Source organism: Trichechus manatus, unplaced genomic scaffold, assembly GCF_000243295.1.
Source record: "Trichechus manatus latirostris isolate Lorelei unplaced genomic scaffold, TriManLat1.0 scaffold00073, whole genome shotgun sequence".
Lineage (NCBI taxonomy): Eukaryota > Metazoa > Chordata > Mammalia > Sirenia > Trichechidae > Trichechus > Trichechus manatus.
This window is the reverse complement of record NW_004444009.1, coordinates 2,582,677-2,605,012: the sequence shown is the minus strand read 5'-3', so window position 1 is coordinate 2,605,012 and position 22,336 is coordinate 2,582,677. Positions and strand designations below refer to the sequence as shown.

The 22,336-nt window shown below is 39.8% G+C and overlaps 1 protein-coding gene across 1 annotated transcript in view; it reads right to left on the bottom strand.

Annotated features, from left to right (window-relative positions):
- HMGCS2 (3-hydroxy-3-methylglutaryl-CoA synthase 2) overlaps window positions 1–14,615 on the bottom strand; it is a 28,140-nt gene extending 13,525 nt beyond the window's left edge. The window contains exons 1-3 of the mRNA XM_004380429.2: window positions 14,604–14,615; window positions 11,554–11,695; window positions 3,726–4,180 (exon numbers count right to left, since the gene is read on the bottom strand). Coding sequence (XP_004380486.1) covers window positions 3,726–4,180; window positions 11,554–11,657 — 559 coding nt within the window. The 5' untranslated portion in view covers window positions 11,658–11,695; window positions 14,604–14,615. The remainder of the gene's footprint in view (window positions 1–3,725; window positions 4,181–11,553; window positions 11,696–14,603) is intronic.
- Window positions 14,616–22,336: the final 7,721 nt, after the last annotated feature.

Below are 22,336 nucleotides of genomic sequence, written 5' to 3'. Positions count from 1 at the left end.
ACATTTATACATGAAAACACTGCCTTCCAGAGAGATTAAGTAATTTATCCAAGTCACACACCTAATGAATGTGAGATTTGGTTTTCAAATCCAGTTTTGTCTGGGTCCTAAACCATTCACTTTGGCATTACTTTGCTTTGTGAGAAGAGTTTACATTGAGTACCCACATTTAATGTGGATGATTCATGATAACTTACTCTATAATTGTCAGACTATTTAATAAATGATTGTTGTCTAGACTACCGTAGCTTTACGCAAATAACGTGCTCAGTCTGTTTGACAGCAGGGCTCCCTCCACCCCAGGTATTTTCATAAACATGCTATGCCAATATTTTTTATAGCAACATGTAAAAAAAACTGCCATAGCGAGCTTATGAAAATACCTCAAGGGGAGAAGGCGCGGTTGGCAAACAAAAGCAGAATTTGCTTTATTTTCTTAAAAACACGGTATTATTTGTTCTGCTTTCAACTGATAGACGTGCTGCTCCCAAAACTTAAGCACGTGGGAGAAATATGGTAGTAACTTTAGTATTCTATCTAATCTGTGATGAAGTCCCCAGGTTTCACCCAAGCACTGTGTTGGGATTCATATACCTACGTAATTCAATCCTCATAATAAATCTATATAGCACATATAGTTATTCTCTCTTTAAAGGCAAAGAAACGGAGGCCCGAAGAAAGTAAGTCTCTTGCCCAAGGGCACACATCTAATTCAGAGTCAGGATTCCAACCCAAATTCATCTAAATCCAGGGACCTTCTCTTAAGAATAATAACAACCCCAACAACACCAAACCACCAAAAAGTATTTCTTTGCCCAATGATATTATACACACACACACACTGTGAAAAATTTGGAAATGATAGAAAAATTCCCAGAAGTCATTAGGGAAAAGATCAGTAAATTTGACTATCTAAAAATCAATCAAAGCCTTCTGTCAGAAAAAAAGTCAAAAGACAAACTGGGGAAGTATTTACAATACTTACAACTAACAAAAAGCTATTTTCCTTCATTTATAAAGGTTACATGGGGGGAAAAAAAAAGCCAAGGCATACAATAGAATAATGGCCAATAAATATGTAAAAACAAAAAACAGAAAACAAAACCCTCTCTCATAATGAAAAAAAAAGACAAGTCAAAGACACTAAGATTTTACTTATTTAATTGACAAAGATTAGAACATTTGATAATATGTGTTATGAGAATGCAATTTAGTACAATATTTTGGAGAGCAATTGGGCACATTCTATCAAACTTTTAAATCAACATATCCTTTGCTCATGGAAACTCTGGTGATGTAGTGGTTAAGAGCTATGACCGTTAACCAAAAGGATGGCAGTTCGAATCCACCAGGCACTCCTTGGAAACCCTATGGGGTGGTTCTACCCTGTCCTGTAGGGTCGCTATGAGTTGGAATTGACTTGATGGCAATGGGTTTTTTTTTTTTATCCTTTGCTCTTGCAGTTCTACTTCCAGAAATCTGTTCTTACAACATGTTGCTACAAACAGGCAAAAACTATTGTTCAATGTTCATTAAAACATTGTAGTTTCAAAAAGCTTATGACAATCCAAATCTCAATCAGTATGGGACTAATTAATACATTTTAGCACATACATACAATGGAATGTTTTGCATCTTTTAAAAGAATGAAGTAAAGCTCATATATTTTCATATATATAGAAAAGATCTCTAAGACATCATATCGATTTGGAATAATACGTACAGCATTAAAAATAAAACTGAACAGATGTGTGCATGATGGCAGATACATAGAAGAATTCTGGAAGATTACAAAGAAACCTGTTACCAGTGTAAAAATTCTGGGAAATATAATGGGGTGTCAGAGGAGGCTTGTTTTTTACCTTGTACTCGTTTGTGTAAAAAAAAAGAAAGAAAGAAAGAAGAGCAAACTTGGAGCCTCCCAGGCAATCTGACAATCTGAGCCTGTATGACTCTTTCCACTCCTCATACTCTGCTTTCATCTTGAGAGTTCAGACCCTCCCAGCCAAGTGTTCCGAGGTGGATGGTTGGCCAGGTTGGAAGCTGAGGTCTCATTCACAACTGGGCTTGTCTGGTCTTGGCAGCTGCCATCACCTCCGAGGGTGTGCAGTCCAGGCATTCAGGCTCAAGCTTCGATAGGCTTTTTAGTTTAACGCAAACTAGCAATTCACATTTCAATAGTTTGTTTTTTGAGTTTTTTTCACCAAGCCATCCTATTAAAGAAAGATACATTTGTAGCCCTTTCTTGTGGACTATCCAGCCACCCAGCAAAATTTACTCATTTGAAATGACATGCTTGAGCTGGTGATGCTCCCAAGAGTAGATTGTCTGTTTTTTGGTTAAAGGTTGGTGAGTGTTCCTTGCTCTTCATTTGTACCCTCCAGCTAAATGTTTGGTAGGGGACATTAGAAAAACAAAACAAAACTGAAACCCATTGCTGTCAAGTCAATTCCAACTCATAGTGACCCTATAGGTCAGAGTAGAACTGTCCCATAGAGTTTCCAAGAAGCGGCTGGTGTATTTGAACTGCCGACCTTTTGGCTAGCAGATGAGCTCTTAGCTACTGAGTCACCAGGGCTCCAGGGGACCCTAGGGAATTAGAAATACAAGTGCCAAACAGGAGAAACACTGTGAAAACAGACTTGATGACGTAGAGACTAAAACATCCCAAATCAATGAAACCATTGATAAAGAGGTCTTGCATGACCGTTGGAAAGCACTGAATGGACTATGGAATTGCACTGCCTTGCTGCTTAGACAGAGGCAAACTGGAACTCCTCTAGGCCTCTGGTTCCTCATTTTAAAATGAGGGAGATTGAGTCAGATAATCTCTAAATTCCCTTTCAATGTTCTGACTTTTTAATTAATTTTATAATTAATGTCCATTATGGTTTCTGGGGTTTTAATCTTAGTTTCCAACTTAATAAATATGGAGGGCCTTGCCTGCCAAGATATTGTTCTTTCTCATCTCTGTGGATTATCTCATTCAATCCTCTCAACAGCCCTGCAAGGCAGGTAGTTAAATAAGAACCCTGAGGCTGGGAGAAGTTAAGGAACTTGTCAACAATTAATGACAGAGCTAGGGTTTGTAAGTCACAACTTGTATTGTTTCCTTAAATTTATTCTTGCCATCACAACAGAGGTCTTTCTCCCATACAGCATTGAGGGACGCTATAAGTAAGATACAGTGTAATGTTAAGCAAAAAGCAATTTCCTAGGAACCAAGAAAGGGAGAAAGAGTAGAAATACTCTGTGTAACAGTCCATCCTATGATTCTCCAGTCTTCTGTCTACAAAAATATTCTACCCTTAACATCTAAACTTGTTTAAATCTCTCAATATCATCAGTCCGTCTCTTGGAGGCTTAGGAGAAGCTTAAGACATGGATACAGTAAAATGGGACGCATACTGTATTTAGCTTGATGTTCCACCTCTGCCACTCACTATGTGTAAGATATCAGATCCTCCGTTTTCTCATCTATAAATCAGATATAACATCTACTTCCTAGGCTGTTGTAAGGACTAAGTGAATAGTTTATACAAATATACTACCTAAATGTATAAAGCCATACAAGTTTGAGTGGTTATTATTGTGGCTGTTGGATAATAGCAACAGCTACATGAATAAGTTGTCCTTCCATCCCTGGTGAAGTGAGAGGAAAAACTGATAAGATTCAGCCTCCAATACCAGCTCCTTTCTTACATAAGACCCCTGAAAGCACATACCATCCCAGGAGCTGGACTCCATCCAGTTGGCAGCATTGAAGAGTGAGGCAGTGCCACCATAGCAGGCATTGGTGGTGCCTATGCCCTCAATGTCGGTGTTCCCTGAATCCTGGAAGAGCTCCATGAGCACTGTTTTGACAGATTTGGACTTGTCTATAATGGTCTCCGTGCCCACCTCCAGGTGGCCAACGGAGTCCCATGGGATCTGTGTGCGCTCCATCAGTCGCTGCACCACTGTCAGGCACAAGGAGTTGATATCTTCTTGGACTGAGCAGAAGCCCATCTGTGTCTGGCCCAAGCCCACTGTGTACTTTCCTGCTTTCACTTTGTCATACTTCTCCAGGTCAGTTTGGTCCACATATTGGGCTGGGAAGTAGACCTCCAGGGCAAGGATGCCCACATCCTTTGGCCAAGTATCCGTTTTGGTCAAGGGGACAGCAGAGACTGTAGAAAACCTATAGTGGAGATAACAGCAATACAACAATCATTCGATTTATTTTTTTAAATATGTTATCAGATGCATACAAATTTAGGGTTGTTATATCTTTCCGTTGAATTGACCTTTTGTCCTTATTAAATGTCCTTGTTTATCTGTAGTAATAATTCTTGCTTTAAAGTTATCTTTTCTTTTTTCTTTTTATTGTACTTAGATGAAGGTTTACAGAACAAATAGTTTCTCATTAAACAGTACACATATTGTTTTATGACATTGATTAACAACCCCATGACATGTCAGTACTCTCCCTTCTTGACCTTAGGTTCCCTATTACCAGCTTTCCTGTCCCCTCTTGCCTTCTAGTCCTTGTTCCTGGGCTGCTGTGCCCCATTAGTCTGATTTTGTTTTATGGGCCTGTCTAATCTTTGGCCAAACGGTGAACAACAGGAGTGACTTCATTACTTAGCTAAAAGGGTGTCCGGGGGCCATACTCTCGAAGTTTTTCCAGTCTCTGTCAGGCCAGTAAGTCTGGTCTTATTTGTGAGTTAGGATTTTGTTCTACATTTTACTCCAGCTCTGTCCAGGACCCTCTGTTGTGATCCCTGTCAGAGCAGTCAGTTGTGGTAGATGGGCACCATGTAGTTGTACTGGTAAAGTCGTCTTTTCTTGATGTTAATATAAACACACTAGCTTTTTGAATAGTGTTTGTATGGCATGTATTTTTCTGTCCTTTTATACTTTCAACCTATCAGGGTCTTCATATTTAACATATATCTCTTGTAAAGCACGTGCTATTGTTGTTGTGTAACTCTGAGTCAATTCCGACTCATAGCTACCCTATATGACAGAGCAGAACTGCACCATAGGGTTTTCTAAGCTGTAATCTTTATGGGAGCAGATTGCCAGGTTTTTCCTCCTGCAGAGCTACTGGGTGGGTTCGAACAACTGACTTTTCAGTTAGCAGCCAAGCACTTAACCATTGTGCCACCAGGGCTCCTTAAACACCATATAGTTGGACCTACTTTTTTTAACTTTTAACAAGTCTTACAATTGGTGCTTTAATTGGAATATTTAGTCTATTTATATTTTTTGTAATTACTGATCTCGTTAGGATTAAGTCTATTGTCTTACTACTTGCTTCTTTTTGTCTCTGTTCTTTGTTCCTTTATTCCTCCTTTCCTGTCTTCTTTTGGATTAAGCAAGTGTCTTAGTCATCTAGTGCTGCTATAACAGAAATACCACAAGTGGATGGTTTTAACAAAGAGATGTTTGTTCTGTCACATTCCAGTAGGCTACAAGTCCAAATTCAGGGCATCTGCTCCAGGACAACACTTTCCTTGTCGGCTCTGGAGGAAGGTCAGTGTCATCAGTCTTCCCTTGTTCTGGGAATCTCAGCGCAGGAACCTCAGGTCCGAAGGATGCACTCTGCTCCCAGCACTGCTTTCTTGGTGGTATGAGGTCCCCACGTGTCTCTTCTCGCTTCTCTCTTTTATATCTCAAAAGGGATTGGCTTAAGACACTATCTAATCTTGTAGACCTCATCAATATAACTGCCACCAATCCATTTTATTACATCATAGTGACAGAGTTTACAACACATAAGGAAATCACATCAGATTACAAAATGGTACACAATCATACAATACTGGGAAACATGACCCAGTCAAGTTGACAGATATTTTTGGAGGACACAATTCAATCCACGACAGCAAGTATTTCTCTTGTCTACTAATCTGAAGGCTGGTGGTTTGAATCCATGCGGTGACACTATGGAAGAAAGGTTTGATGATTTGCTTCCATAAAAATTGTAGCCAAAAAATCCTATGGAGCAGTTCTACTCTGTAACACATGGGGTCCCCATGAGTCAGAATTGACTTGATGGCAATTTGTTTTTAATGGGCTGTTTTTAGTTATATATTTTCATATTTTTCTTTTAGTGGTGACCCTAGATATTATAATATGCATGCTTGGTTTGTTGTAATCTAGTTTAAATCAGTACTTTTATTACCTTCCAAACAGTGTAAAAATCCTAGTTTGACTTCATTTCCTTGCTCCCATCTTTTGAGCTATTGTTGTCATGTACTTTACTTCTACATATGTTATAAACCCTATGAGACATTTTTTATTACCTTCATTTTTTTATTTCATTCATTTTAAAGTATCTCTCTATCCCCTTTTTTCCTTCCTTCTTTTTTTATACACAAGACCACACCCATTGATTTTCTGCTTTTTAAGGTATTTTTCTGCTTAATACCATCCTGTTTTTCCTGACTGGTCCTCCCAATATTTACTGAGCACACACTACACATCCAACACAATGCTGGGTTCCAGATACACTATAATGAATAAGACAACCTTTGTGCCCATAAAGAGGGCACAGTCTAATGGAGGAGGCTGACATTGTTACAACTAAATATGTAGTAGAACAGGGAAAGGGTGTGGGAGCACAGAGGGCAGAGAGAGCAATTCTAAATGGGGACAGAGAGAAAGTAAGGGAGGGATCAGTAGAAGGAAGAGATAATCTGTTTCTTTGCTGGACCTATTTACTCTTCTTCAACCCTGACTCTTAATGTCCCTGGTGAAAATCTGGAGTCTCTTCTCCTAGCTACAAGTAGAGAGTTTAAGTAGTCCAATTCTCATATGCTGTATGAAAATACCAAAAATCTGGTCACTTCAGGGACATTCTTCTTTTTTTTTTTAAAAAACAATAAGGACACTTATTTATTAGTCAGAAAACAAGATGTTCTGAGATGGACTGGTTGGTTAATTCAATGACTCAACAATTTTAACAAGGACTAGGTTCCTTCCTTTCTTCCCTCCCTCCCTCCTTTCTTCTTTTTTTTAACTTTATCGACATATAATTTACATGCAGTAGAATGCATAGGTTTTAAAAGTACAGTTTGATAAGCCTTGACAAATGTGTATACCTGGTAGTCAGCATCCCAATCAAGATGTAGAACATTTCCAACATGCCAGAAGTTCCCTCATGTCTATTTGCAGTCAATCCTTCTCTCATCCTCTGCTGCAGGTAACCATGGATCTGATTTCTACCTCTATAGATCAGTTTTGCTTATTCTAGACCTTCGTTTGAATGGAGTCATATGTATGTACTCATTTGTTTCTGGCTTTTTTGCTTCAGACAATAATTCTGAACTTCATTCATTTTGTTGAGTTTACTAGTAGTTCGTTCATTTTTATTACTGACGAGGATTTCATTCTATGGATATTCCACTGTATTTTTTTTCTTTTTTCTCTGTCATCCTTATTATGTTGGTTTTTGTCTTGTGTCCTGACTCCTCTCAAGGTCACAAGATGAATGCCGTGGTTCCAGACAACATATGCAGACAACAGCATTCAGAGGCCAAGAAAAGCTGTTTCTCCTTGAGTTTCTGAGAAATCTTTCCAGAAGTCCTCCTAAAGAACATCTCCTCATGCCTCATAGGCCAGAATCATGTCACATATCTATTCCTAAACCAAACACTGGCAAAGGGAATGGAATTCTCACAGGTGCCTCAGACTAATCACGATTCACCCCTTGGGCTCATTCTTCATTTTTCAGATGGTAAAATTAAGACACACACTGGTGAAGTGACAGTTCAGAGTAACACAGTTAGTCATATATTAGAAATAGCCTGTCGCTTTGTTGACTTGGGAACCAGTCCAATGTGTGTTACATATTGGACTTACACTCATGAACACCTCCAGATTCCTTTGACACCTATTAGGCCAGAGGATACCCTACCATGGAAGAGTGATAGGATAGCTCCATAGTGCTTATAAATTTAGTTTCCTGTCACAGAATCATCAGGATTGAGGGCTTCTGGTAGACCTAGTTCTCCCATCAGGAAGGCCACTTTGAAGGACTGTTGTGAGGCAAAAGTAGAACAAATGATCACAAGATAGTGAGGTGCAGCAATGACTATTCATCAATATCTGATAAGAGAAGTTTGGAGTTAAACCATCTGCCTTATTTATTTGGTGCCCTCCGAATAAATGGAGTTTGTACTCTCAAATATTTATGGAGAAGCTTCCCAAGTACTTAGTAGCTAATGGTTAGCCAGCACCTAGTCCTGGACTTGGCTGGCTTTTCCCTCAGCCTCATTCTCATGCTGCCTTCTTTGTGCTGATTCCATCACTTTTTTTTTCTAGTTAGAAATTCAAGGTTGATAGAAGAGGCTTCAAAAATCAGGCCCTTTTGTAACAAGAATCAGTAACTTTTGTAACTGTTTAGTAGGGAGCTATTTGTGGAAATGGATTCCAGAGTCATGAAGAAAAGTTAACATGTAGAGTCTTCCAGAGGTATCAGAACATTGGAGTTAAGAGTATCCTTCTAATCTTGTGCTTTCTTTAAAGAATAATCACTTTATTTACTTTAAAATTGATTTTGTTCTAGTGTTCCCTAGTTCAAAAAATGCACCAAGCTTCTATTTCTTCACTCCATTTCACCTTCTTCCCTCTTGTTTCAAAATTAGCTATTATGTGCCAGGCACTATGCTAGATACCATGGGGGTGGGGTGAGAGGAGACAAAGAAAAGAGGAAGACAAAGTTGTTGTCCTCGAGGAGTTCCTTGATCAGTGGGAGGAATGAGATAAGTACATACGTAACTAAACTGCAAGGCAGAATATGACAAGGGACACAAGAGAGATAGGGACAAAATGTCACAAGAGTTCAAAGGAAGCAGGGATTTACTGTGGGTGAGAGGATCAGGAAAATCTTCATGAAAGAGCCATATTTGAGATCAGCCTTGATGGATGAGGGGAGTTTCTTCAGATGAAGAATTGGAGGATGGTTTGAAGGGACAGTGGCCACAGCAGAAGGGGATATTCTATCAGGAACAGTGTAGTGGAATAGGGAGATAATAGGTAAGAAAAGTAAATTGGGACCACAAAGTGGAGGGCACGTTTACTTAATTTTAGAGGCAGCTAAGAAGCAGCAAAGCAGATGCTGAAATGGGAGCAGTTCTTAGGTTGGACCTAGAACTGATGCAGGTTGGATTAGAGGGGATAGACATACAGACATAAAAGGACACATAAAGAACTTCTTATATTGCTTCAAGCCATGGATAATGGGTTTAGCTAGCTGTGAATACACCATAAAGGAAAATGTGAAACATGATTCCAAGTTTTTGAGCCCAACAAGTCAGAAGGAGGAGCAGGTTGGTGAGGACTGAGCCTTGTCTCTTGGCTGGTGGCCAATTGTTGCTTATGGAAATGAGCAAACCCATGTCAATCCCTTCCTCACTGTCTTAGTTATCTAGTGCTGTTACAACAGAAATACCACAAGTGGATAGCTTTAACAAAAAGAAATTTATTCTCTCACAGCCGAGGAGGCTAGAAGTCTGAATCCAAGGTGCCAGCTCCAGGGGAAGGCTTTCTTCTCTGTTGGCTTTGGAGGAAGGTCGATGTCATCAACCTTCCGCTGGTCTAGGAGCTTCTCAGCACAGGAACCCTGAATCCAAAGGATGTGCTCCCCTGATGGTTCTTTTTTCTTGGTGGCATGAAGTCCCTCTCCTCTCTGCTAGCTTCTCTCTTTTATATCTCAAAAGAGATTGACTCAAGATACAACCTAATCCTGTAGATTGGGTCCTGCCTTTAACATGACTGCCTCTAATCCTACCTCATTACATCATAGAGGTTAGAAGTTACAGCACATAGGAAAATTGCATCAGATCACAAAATGGTGGACAATTACACAATACTGGGAATCACTGCCTAGCCAAGGTGACACATTTTGAGGGGACATAATTCAATCTATAACACTCACAAATACACAAAGAACCTAAATTTTAACTAGGACATTTGGCCTGTACTCAGCAGTTTGGCGGGGTGGGGGGGAAGAGGTGAGGACGATGCTGGAGGGTCATGAAGAAAGTGAGAAGGCTAAAGAGCTTCACGTATTGGGCTACCTACCCACTCACTACCTCACACGTACATACACTCAGGTTCCCTGGGTACCTACCATGCAAAGGCAGACACTAGATCTAAATAATATTTTTAAAGTACTTGTGGATTGTAGAGTAAAAATGGAAAGGAAGGAATGGCCTAGTCCTAAGGTATAGTGGGTGGTTTAAGGATTGGACAATAATACATAGGTGGTCAGGAGAGCAAGGCTATAGGTATGTTACCATGGATTCTGGGAGTCCACAAGCACTTGGGCCAGACTGAGGGGGAATTTACCAAAAAAAAGGAGTGTGTATGTACTTCTGGGTACAAACCCAAGTGTATGTGTGCGCACACACACACAGGCGCACACACACACATTCTTGTCTTTATGCGTCATTTTCCCTTTTCATGAAATTGGAGTACATTTAGAATCTTGCAGCAGTGACTTAAAGTAGCTGGTTTTACTAACACTGCAGTTGGTATAGAATCCTGAGGGGTTGGCACAGCCTGGGAGTAGAGGTGGGAACAGTGGTGGAGAGAAGAGCACCATGGGTCCTGGGAGCTATGCCCACCCCACTCTCTGCTTCTCACCAGGCAGGACTAGAGAGCTTTAGGTCCCCAAGTTGCTTCTGCAGCAAGCAATTCCCCTCAATTGGAGCCTTCCAAAAGGCCAACAATTCTAAGAAATGCAGCTACAAAGCTGGGAACTTGGTATAGACAATGGTGTGGGAATGGGAACTACATTCAGAGCACAGAGCTGCCTCTGCTTCCTGATAATCTTTATCCTTCATTTGTGCCTCAGCCACTGGTGCTTCTGAAACAACATTTCAGAGCTCCAAACTCATCCAGTCCAACCTCCTTTACAACGAGAAAAGCCATTTTTCATTCTACTTTAAGGAACTTCCTGAACCGATAGAAACAATTATTGCTAAATCACAATCAATCATGCATGCTGGTGTGAGCTACTGTGACTGTTAGTTCTTAGGAATGTTTCTGATGATTGGAGATTAGTGTGAAAGGTGCTCAAAACTCACCAATCATACTAACAGCTGCTGTTGTGGTTTTTGTTTTCCTTTCTGCCCCTCCTCACACACACCACTTTTCAGAAATAACAAAAACTATTGAGTCTTTTGACTCATTTAGTATTGACTGAGAATGGCTTTCAAACAGCTTATCATGACAGTTATACAAAGTCTGCAAATCTGATGATATTCCCACTGCTCCCTGGTGTTGGAGGAGTGAAAGGTGATTGTGTTTACAGACACAGCAGATGTCAGCAATCTGGGATCCTGGAATTCTACAGCTGACAGGGACAGTCTGTTCAGAGATGAGGGAAGTGAAACCCTGAGCAGTTAACTTGCTTGTCTAAGGCTGTGCAGCATCCCAGCCAACTTCTGATTGGGAATCTAGTGAGTTTTTCCTATGACATACAACCTGCTTATCTTTTATTGGTTCCATGATGCTTCTCAAAGATCGACCTGTGCAGCCCCCCAAGGCAATGGGACTTACCTTTGATGGGCTGATGGGAGGAGGCCAACAGGGGTGAGAGAAGCTTCCTGCAGGACTCTTTTTACTTGCAAGACCTGCTTCACTGGAGCCAACAGCCGCTGCATTTTCAGAGGAGCAAGCAGAAGCCTGGCAGCTCAGAGTCCTTGGAGAGATGCCCAGTTCAGCTTCATCCAGCTTTATAGAGCCTGGAGTCTCCTGCACTAGGAAGCCCCACCTCTGCTTATTGAGGCTCAATTGGCTTCTAAAATGGGGCCAAAGGTCTCACTCAGAATAAAGTTGTGTCAAAGGAAAACATCATCTCACCACAGTGCACATAGTTGCCCTGCTCTTGGGTGTGAGAGAAGGGAGCGCTGGCTCTTCCTCTCTTGGCCTTTTTTGCAGCTTTATTTCTGCCCAGCCATCTCGAGGTTGTGATGTTCCTTGTAACACATTCTAAGGTAGCCCCACCTGACCTGTCTTAGCCCCTGGCTCCTCAAACTCATCCCTGACATCTCAGAGTTACTCTTACTTGGTGGTCGTGTATCTTTGCCATGGTGTTAGCTGTTACTATTTTAATGTATTCTGCTTAATAAGGAAATTTCAAAACCAAAGGGAATGAATCTTTTAATAGTAGCTCTTGCAGTAGTTGGGAGTGGGTATTGGCACATAGCCAAAGGAGTAGGTATCAGAGAGGATGTGGAGCCTGCTATATTTCTCCTATGTTCATTGTCAACTCTTATGTTGCACAGCTCTACACAATTCCCATCATGATAGATGGAGAAAAAATTGAAGTTGTCAATGATTTCATTCTACTTGGATAAATAATCAACATCCATGGATGCAGTTGTCAAGAAATCAAACTAGGTATTGCAAAAGACCTCTTTAAAGTTTTAAAAAGCAAAGATGTCAGAGGCGGGGCCAAAATGGCAGAGTAGTCAGACACTTCTTGTGGTCTATCTTACAACAAAAACCAAAAAAAAAAAAACAAGTGAATCGATTATATAGGGCAATCTAGGAGCCCTGAACATCAAAGGCAAAGTTGAGGAATCGGACTGAGTGGCAGGGGGAGGGAGAGATGATTCATAAGCAGCAAGGAGTTGCCAGACCTGACCCAGCAGGAACCAGTGCCCCTCAGGCAGGGTAGGCTTGCACACACAGTGAGGCAAGCAGCGGCGCTCGGGAGGCGTTTTCCATATCAGGAGGGACCAAGCAGCAGAGAGTCTACTCTGCCATCCAGAACCAGTGAAAAGCAATGTTAAATTGGCAAAAGATAAGTACTAGCGTCTGGCCTGCCAAGCGGATCAAAAAATACACTTTTTGGGAAAAATCTCTCTCCCATTTACTTGCCCCCTCCCTGCTCTGGGTCCTGGGCCAGCTTCAGTGACTGAGTCTCCTGGGCTGGAAGTAGGATACATCATGTGCCCTGAGCCATTCTCCCTGCCTTGGAGAGGGAACAAATTAACAAATAGGGAAAAAATAATCTGCCGGCTCCCCTAAACCAGGAACTCAGGGTAGGCACAGCTCCTTTGCCTAGGTACAGGCATAAGGGGTCCAAGGACTTTGAATGCCTTTCACCCCTGCATATGTTGGCCCATTTCAATAGCGTAGGCCCTTGTTACCATGGTACAACAGGGTATATACCTGAAGTCTAACTTCAGCTGTTTCAGCTACATGGTGAAGTGGCAGGTTTGTGACATGTGACACTGCTCTTCCCATTAAGCAGGGTCCTCACCTACCCATATCAGGGGCCTGAGGACTGGTGGCTTCACCCACACCACCTAGCCACCTGTGACAGGTGTCCAAGAATAAGTGGTGCCCCCAGTCCATACAGCCAACAGCATGGGATGCTTATAATCCAGCTGCAAAACCCATCCACCTACATGCTGTAGGGAACAGGGACACACTTTCCTTCCACTCAGGGGCAGCTATTAGCCCCCTGTCTTGCTCAGTGTGTGACACCTCACTGCAGCTAGATACCTGTGCCTACACCAATCGCCTATGCCTGTCTAGGACTGTAGGTGAGAGCCTGCACCACACACTTGGTGATTGACTATCTGGACACCTGAGCTGAATTCATACAAGAAAAGTAATCAGACTCCTGGGCTCACATACATAGTAACAGCTCTAACCACAAGGTGACAGGATGTGAGAGCTTCAAAGGCATCAATAATCAAACCAGCACACATGAGCAGCCTATTTGGACGTATCAAAACAAAACAAAATAAGAAGCTAGGATACAGTAAGAAAACATAAAATAAATGAATATAATAAATTATTGATGGCTTGGAGACAACAGTCAATATCAAATCACATAAACAGGCAGACCATGATGGCTTCAGCAAGCTCCCAAAATAAAGAATCAAGAAAGTTTTAGGAGGAAGAGTATTTCTTGGAATTACCAGAGGCAGAATACAAAAGATAAATATATAGAACTCTTCAAGAGATCAGGCAAAATGCAGACCAAGCCAAGGAACATACAGAAAAAGCAATAGAGTATCTTAAGAAGGTTATTCAAGAGCATAATGACAAATTTAACAGGCTACAAAAATACATAGAGAGACAGCAATCAGAAATCCTGAAGATTAACAATAAAATTTGAGAATTAGACAACTCAATAGAAAGTCATAGGCACAAAATTGAGGCAATGGAAGTCAGAATTAGTGAGACTGAAGATAAAGCACTTGACACCAACTTATTTGAGGAAAAATCAGATAAAATAATTTTAAAAAATGAAGAAACTCTAAGAATTATGTGGGACTCTATCAAGAGGAATAACCTATGATTGATTGGTGTACCAGAACGGGGGGGATAACAGAAAATACGGAGAGAATTGTTGAAGATTTGTTTGCAGAACAAATCTTGATATCATGAAAGATGAGAATATATCTGTCCATGATGCTCATCAAACCCCACATAAGGTAGATCCCAAAAGAAAGTCACCAAGACATATTATATTTAAATTTGCCAAAACCAAAAATAAAGAGAGAATTTTAAGAGCGGATAGGAACAAACAAAAAGTCATCTAGAAAGTCATCTAGAAAGGAGAGTCAATAAGACTAAGCTCAGACTACTCAGCAGAAACCATGCAGACAAGAAGGCAATGGGATGACATATATAAAGCCTTGAAGGAAAAGAATTGCCAGCCAAGAATTATATATCCAGCAAAACTGTCTCACAAATATTATGGCAAAATTAGGGCATTTCCAGATAAACAGAAGTTGAGGGAAATTGCAAATACCAAACTAAATTTACAAGAAATACTAAAGGGAATCCTCTGGTTAGAAAATCAATAACATCAGATAACAACCCAAGACTAGAACACGGGACAGAGCAACCAGATATCAACCCAGATAGGGAAGTCACAAAAGTAAATCAAAGCTAAAACACTGAAAATAGGGAAACGGAGATGTCAATATGTAAAAGATGACAACATTAAAACAAAAAAGAGGAACTAAAAAACGTAGACATAGATTTTTCATATGGAGAGGAAACCAAGGCCATATAAAGAAATAAAAGACTGGTATAAACTTAGAAAAATAGGGGCAAATATTAAGGTAACCACAAAGGAAACAAACAGTCCTACACATCAAAATAAAAAAACAAGAAAAATATAAAGACTCCGCAAATACAAAATCAACAACAATGAAAAAGATGAAAAGAAATACATAAAGAAAAATGAATCAGCACAGAAAATTAAGTGGAACAAAGAAACTATCAACAACATACACACAAAAAAAGCCATCAAAATGACAGTACTAAACACATCCCTATCAATAATTAAGCTGAATGTAAATGGACTAAATGCATATAAAGAGACAGAGACAGAGAGCGGCAGATGGATTAAAAAACACAATCCATCTATATGCTGCCTACAAGAAACACACCTTAGACTGAAAGACACAAACTAAAACGCAAAGGATGGAAAAAAATATATCAAGCAAACAATACTCAAAAAAGAGCAGGAGTGGCAATATTAACCTCTGACAAAATAGACTTTAAAGCAAAATTCACCACAAAGGATAAGGAAGGACACTATGTAATGATTAAAGGGTCAATACACCAGGAGGACATAATCATAATAAATATTTACACAACCAACGACAGGGCTCCAAAATACATAAAACAAACTCTAACAGCATTGAAAAGAGAGATAGACAGTTCCACAATAATAGCAGGATACTTCAACACTCACCTTTCAGTGAAGGACAGAACATCCAGAAAGAAGCTCAATAAAGACATGGAAGATCTAAATGCTGCAGTCAATCAACTTAATCTCATGGACATATGCCGAACACTCCACCCAACAGCAGCCAAGTATACTTTCTTTTCTAACGCACATGGAACATTCTCCAGAATAGACCACATATTAGGCCATAAAGCAAGCCTTAACAGAATCCAAAGCAACAAAATATTACAAAGCATCTTCTCTGACCATAATGCCATAAAAGTAGAAATCAATAACAGAAAAAGCAAGGAAAAAATCAAGCACACGGGAACGGAACAACACCTTTCTCAAAAACTACTGGATTATAGAAGAAATTAAGGATGAAATAAAGAAATTCATAGAATCAAACTAGAATGAGAATGAAAACACATACTACAAGAACCTTTGGGACACAGCAAAAGCAGTTCTCGGAGGTCAGTTTATAGCAATAAATGCATACATCCAAAAAGTAGAAAGGGCCAAAATGAAAACATTAACCCTACAACTTGAATAAGTAGAAAGAGAGCAGCAAAAGAAGTGCTTGGGAGTCAGAAGAAAGGAAATAATAAGAATTAAAGCAGAGTTAAATGAAATAGAGAACGGAAAAACAATTGAAAGAGTTAACAAGACCAAAAGCTGGTTCTTTGAAAAGATCAACAAAATCGATAAACCATTGGCCAAACTGACAAAATAAAAACAGGACAGGAAGTAAATAATCCGAATAAGAAATGAGATTTCAGTTGGGTCAAGACCCAACTGAAATTAAAAGAAACCTAACAGAATACTATGAAAAACTGTACTCTAACAAATTTGAAAACCTGGAGGAAATGGGCAAATTTCTAGTAACTCACTACCTACCTAAACTAACACAGAGGTTGAACAACTAAATAAACCCATAACAAAAGAAGAGATTGAAAAGGTAATTAAAAACTCCCAACAACAACAACGAAAAAAAAAACCCTGGCCTGGACAGTTTCACTGGAGAATTCTACCAAACTTTCAGAGAAGAGTTAACATCACTACTACTAAAGGTATTTCAGAGCATAGAAAAGGACAGAATACTGCCAAACTCATTCTATGAAGCCAGCATAACCCTGATACCAAAACCAGGTAAAGACACCACTAAAAAAGAAAATTACAGACCATTATGCCTCAGGAACATCGACACAAAAATCCTCAACAAAATTCTAGCCAATAGAATTCAACAACATATCAAAAAATAATTCACCATGATCAAGTGGGATTTACACCAGGTATGCAGGGATGGTTCAATATTAGAAAAACAATCAATGTTATCCATCACATTAATAAAACAAGACAAGAACCACATGATCTTATGAATTGATGCAGAAAAGGCATCAGACAAAGTCCAACACCCATTCCTTAAAAAAACTCTCAGCAAAATAGGAATAGAAGCGAAATTTCTCAACACAATTAAAGACATTTGTACAAAGCCAGCAGCTAACATCCTAAATGGAGAGAGTTTGAAAGCATTCCCCTTGAGAACAGGAACCAGACGAGGATTCCCTTTATCACCACTCTTATTCAACATTGTGCTGGAGGTCCTAGCCAGAGCAATTAGGCTAGAAAAAGAAATAAATGGCATCCAAAATGGCAAGGCAGGAGTAAAAGTATCTCTATTTGCAGATGATATGATCTTATATACAGGAAACCCAAAAGAATCTGCAAGGAAACTACTGGAACTAATAGAAGATTTCAGTAAAGTATCAGGATACAAGATAAACGTACAAAAACCAGTTGGATTCCTCTGCACCAACAAAGAGAACTTCAAAGAGGAAATCACCAAATCAATACAATTTACAATAGCCCTCAAGAAGATAAAATACTTAGGAATAAATCTCACCAGAGATGTAAAAGACCTATACAATGAAAACTAGAAGACACTACAGCAAGTAACCAAAAGAGACATGCATAAGTGGAAAACATGGATAGGAAGACTCAACATTGTGAAAATGTCAATTCTACCCAAAGAGATCTACAGATACGATGCAATCCTGATCCAAATTCCACTGGCATTTTTTAATGAGATGGAGAAACAAATCACCAACCTCGTATGGAAAGGGAAGAGGCCCTGGATAAGTAAAGCATTACTCGAGAAGAACAAAGTGGGAGGCCTCACACTACCTGATTTTAGGACCTATTATTCTGCCATGGTAGTCAAAATAGCCTGGTACTGGTACAACAACAGATACATAGACCAATGGAACAGAATTGAGAATCCAGACAAAAATTCATCCACCTATGAGCAGCTGATATTTGACAAAGCCCCAAAGGCTGTTAATTGGGGAAAAGACAGTCTCTTTAACAAATGGTGCTGGCATAACTGGATATCCATCTCAGCAAAAAAGTGAACCAAGACCCATACCTCACACCACGCACAAAAACTAACTCAAAATGGATCAAAGACCTAAATATAAAATCTAAAACGATAAAGATCATGGAAGAAAAAATAGGGACAATGCTAGGAGCCCTAATACATGGTATAAACAGAATACGAACCATAAGTAACAATGCACAAACACCAGAAGAGAAACTAGATAACTGGGAGCTCCTAAAAATCACTTATGCTCCTCAGAAGACTTTACCAAAAGAGTAAAAAGACAACTTACAGACTGGGAAAAAGTTTTAGCTACGACAAATCCGATCAGCGTTTAATCTCTAAAATCTATATGATACTGCAAAACCTCAACAACAAAAAGACAACAACCCAATTAAAAAATGGGCAAAGGATATGAACAGGCACTTCATAACATTATGAAGAATGGGAATTCCAGAACACTTAATTGTGCTCATGAGGAATCTGTACATAGATCAAGAGGCAGTCGTTCGAACAGAACAAAGGATTACTGCGTGGTTTGAAGTCAGGAAAGGTGTTCGTCAGGATTGTGTTTTTTCACCATTCTTATTCAGTCTGTATGCTGAGCAAATGACCTGAGAAGCTGGACTATATGAAGAAGAATGGGGCATCGGGATTGGAGGAAGACTCATTAACAACCTGCGTTACGCAGCTGACACAACTTTGTTTGCTGAAAGTGAAGAGGACTTGAAGCACTTACTGACGAAGATCAAAGACCACAGCCTTCAGTATGGATTACACCTCAACATAAAGAAAACAAAAATCCTCACGATTGGACCAATAAGCAACATCATGATAAACAGAGAAAAGATTGAAGTTGTCAAGGATTTCATTTTACTTGAATCCACAATCAACACCCATGGAAGCAGCAGTCAAGAAACCAAACGACGCATTGCATTGGGCAAATCTGCTGCAAAAGACCTCTTTAAAGGTCGAAAAGCAAAGATGTCACCTTGAAGACTAAGGTGCACCTGACTCAAGCCATGATGTTTTCAGTCACCTCATATGCATGTGAAAGCTGGACAATGAATAAGGAAGACCGAAGAACTGATGCCTTTGAATTGTGGTGTTGGAGAATATTGAATATACTACGGCCTGCCAGAAGAATGAACAAATCTGTCTTGGAAGAAGTATGACCAGAATGCGCCTTAGAAGATGGATGGCAAGGCTACGTCTCATATACTTTGGACATATTATCAGGAGGAATCAGTCCCTGGAGAAGGACATCATGCTTGGTAAAGGAGAGAGTCATCAAGAAAGAGGAAGACCCTCAAGGAGATGGATTGACACAGTGGCTGCAACACTGGGCTCAAGCATAACAATGATTGTGAGGATGGCACCGGACCGAGCAGTGTTTCATTCTGTTGTACATAGGATCGCTATGAGTTGGAACAGACTGGACGGCACCTAACAACAACAGACTCCACATGATAGCTCTTCAACCAGTATCATCTCCCTCATGCCTCACATCCTGTTATTGGCACAATGCAGGATGGGAGGATTGTTAGAAACTTTCAGTTTTTACCATATTAAAGTTTCACTCATTCCAGTATTGAGTCAATAAATACATATTAAATGCCTGTTGTGTAGAACTTGATATATCAAGGGCTATATCTTTCTGTGAAGTAAGATCTTCTAATTTCTTTAGGCAATAATTTTGGTGGAAGGAAGAAAGGAAACAAAGAAAAAAAAGAAAAGAAGCAAGGAAGGGAAGGATGAAGGAAAGAAGGAAGGAAAGGAAAGGAAAAGGAAACGATATCTCAGATTTGGATCCCAGTGTACTAGTTACTTGTTATGTGGTCTCAATCAATTTATTCAAACCCTCAACATTCAATGTTCTTATATGTAAAATTGGGTTAATAAAATTGTAAGTATTTTAAGGCTTGCTGTGAGGATTAAGTGAGAAATCAGATAATTTAAAGTAAATAATACTTGTAAAGCACTCAATAAATGTAAGTAATTACCATAGTTTTACAAAAATAATATGCCCAATCTATGTTTGCCTACCACATTCCCCTACCCCCAGTTATTTTTGTAAGCATGCTATGTTAATTTTTTTTGGCTGTAAAAAAATTGACATAGCGTGCTTACCAAAATATCTGGGGGAGGGGGGACAGTTGGCAAACAAATGTAGAACATAAAAATACAGTAACATTATCATTTAAAATTATATTTAGTGTATTTTACCAAAATATTCAAGGTATTTTTACTCCTCTGTCCAGGCTAGTCATAGATAATTATTTTATTTGCAAAATGTGAAACTGGTATTAAGTTTGAGAAGAAAATTTTCTGACAAGACGGCCCAGAACCTTCTTTCTGGAGGCGGCAGCTCCAGGAGGGCTGCTGAGTAGCTGTCCATTAAGAGGTAAAAGCTTCAAATCCTGTTCTTTTTTTTTTGCTTTGGTTTCTGCTGAGTTAAATAGTGACCAGAAAGGCAGCAAAACTTCAGAAACTGTGTGTGAATTAGGCAAAAGGTCGTTGAGCGAAGGGGGAACCTGCAGGACACCAAAGGTTGGTAGCTAAAAGGATCTTCTCTAAAAGCTTTTTCTGAGACTGGTCGGCAGCACTCGGCCCCTGGTTCCCAGGAAGTCCTCAGGGAGTTCGTGGGAGGCCAATGATACTTTTAGGTCTAATGCACTGTGTCATACACAGAGTTTTCAGTGATTTGAATTCAAACAATTTCAATCTGCAAGGGACATTAGATGTCATCCAAGTTGAAGATTCTGGGAAGATGGTGGGAAGCATAATTTTTGAATTTCTGAATCCCTACATAAAAGTAGATAGAATAAAGCCAAAATCTTATGAACATTTCCTATAAAACTCAGTGATAGAGTATCCCTATGAACCTCCAAATACAAGTGGATAAGATAAACCACCAACAGTCCCAAAACCTATAGTGGCATCTATGCTTGTAGAAAAAGCAGAGAAAAGTGGTGACTTGTCTGAGGAATCTGAGAACAGGAGAACTTCTAAGTGGGCAGTGAGAAATCATTGGAGACCAAGCAGGTGAATTTAAAAGCAGTGCTCAAAATGGGAGGAGTTTTTTATTTTTTTAAATTGTGCTTTAGGTGAAGTTTTACAGAGCAAATTAGTTTCTCATTAAACAATTAATACACATATTGTTTTGTGACTTTGGTTGTCAACCCCTCTATGTGTCAACACTCTCCCCTTTTCAACCTTGGGTTCTCCAGTTCCATTCACCCAGCTTTCCTGTTCCCTCCTGCCTTCTCATCCTTGCCCCTGGGCTTGTGTGCCTATTTATTCTCTTATACATGGTTAAGCTACCTGTATTATTGTTTGTTTTATGGGCCTGTCTAATCTTTGGCTGAAAGGTGAACCTCAGGAGTGACTTCAGTACTGAGCTAAAAGGGTGTCCGGGGGCCATACTCTCAGGGTTTCTCCAGTCTCTCTCAGACCAGTAAGTCTGATCATTTTTGTGAGTTAAAATTCTATTCTACATTTTTCTCCAGCTCTGTCTGGGACCCTCTATTGTGATCTCTGTCAGAGCAGTTGGTGGTGGTAGCCGGGCACCATCTAGTTGTGCTGGACTCCGTCTGGTGGAGGCTGTGGTAGTTGTGGTCCTTTAATCCTTTGGACTAATATTCCCCTTGTGTCTTTTGTTTTCTTCATTCTCCCTTGCTCCAGATGGGGTGGGACCAATAGAGTATTAGATGACTCCTCAAAAGTTTTTAAGATCCCAGACACTACTCACTAATGTAGGATGTAGAACATTTTCTTTATAAACTATGTTATACCAGTTGAGCTAGATGTCCCCTGAGACCCTGGTCCACAGCCCTCAGCCCAGTAATTTGGTCCGTCAGGGACTTTGGATGTGTCTATGAAGCTTCTATAACTTTGCCTTGGTCAAGTTGTGCTGACTTCCCCAGAATTGTGTACTGTCTTACCCTTCGCCAGTTACCACTTATCTATTGTCTAGTTTGTGTTTTTCTCTCCCCACCCCTCCCTTCCTTCATAACATCAAAGATTGTTTCTTTCTTTCTGTGTGTAAACCTTTTCATGAGTTTTTATAGTAGCTGTCTCATAAAATATTTGTTCTTTTTTAATTGACTTATTTAACTCAGCATAATGCCCTCCAGATTCATCCACGTTGTGAGATGCTTCACAGATTTATCATTGACTAGTACTTCATTGTGTGTACATACCACAGTTTGTTTATCAATTCATCTGTTAATGGGCATCTAAGTTGTTTCCATCTTTTTTTT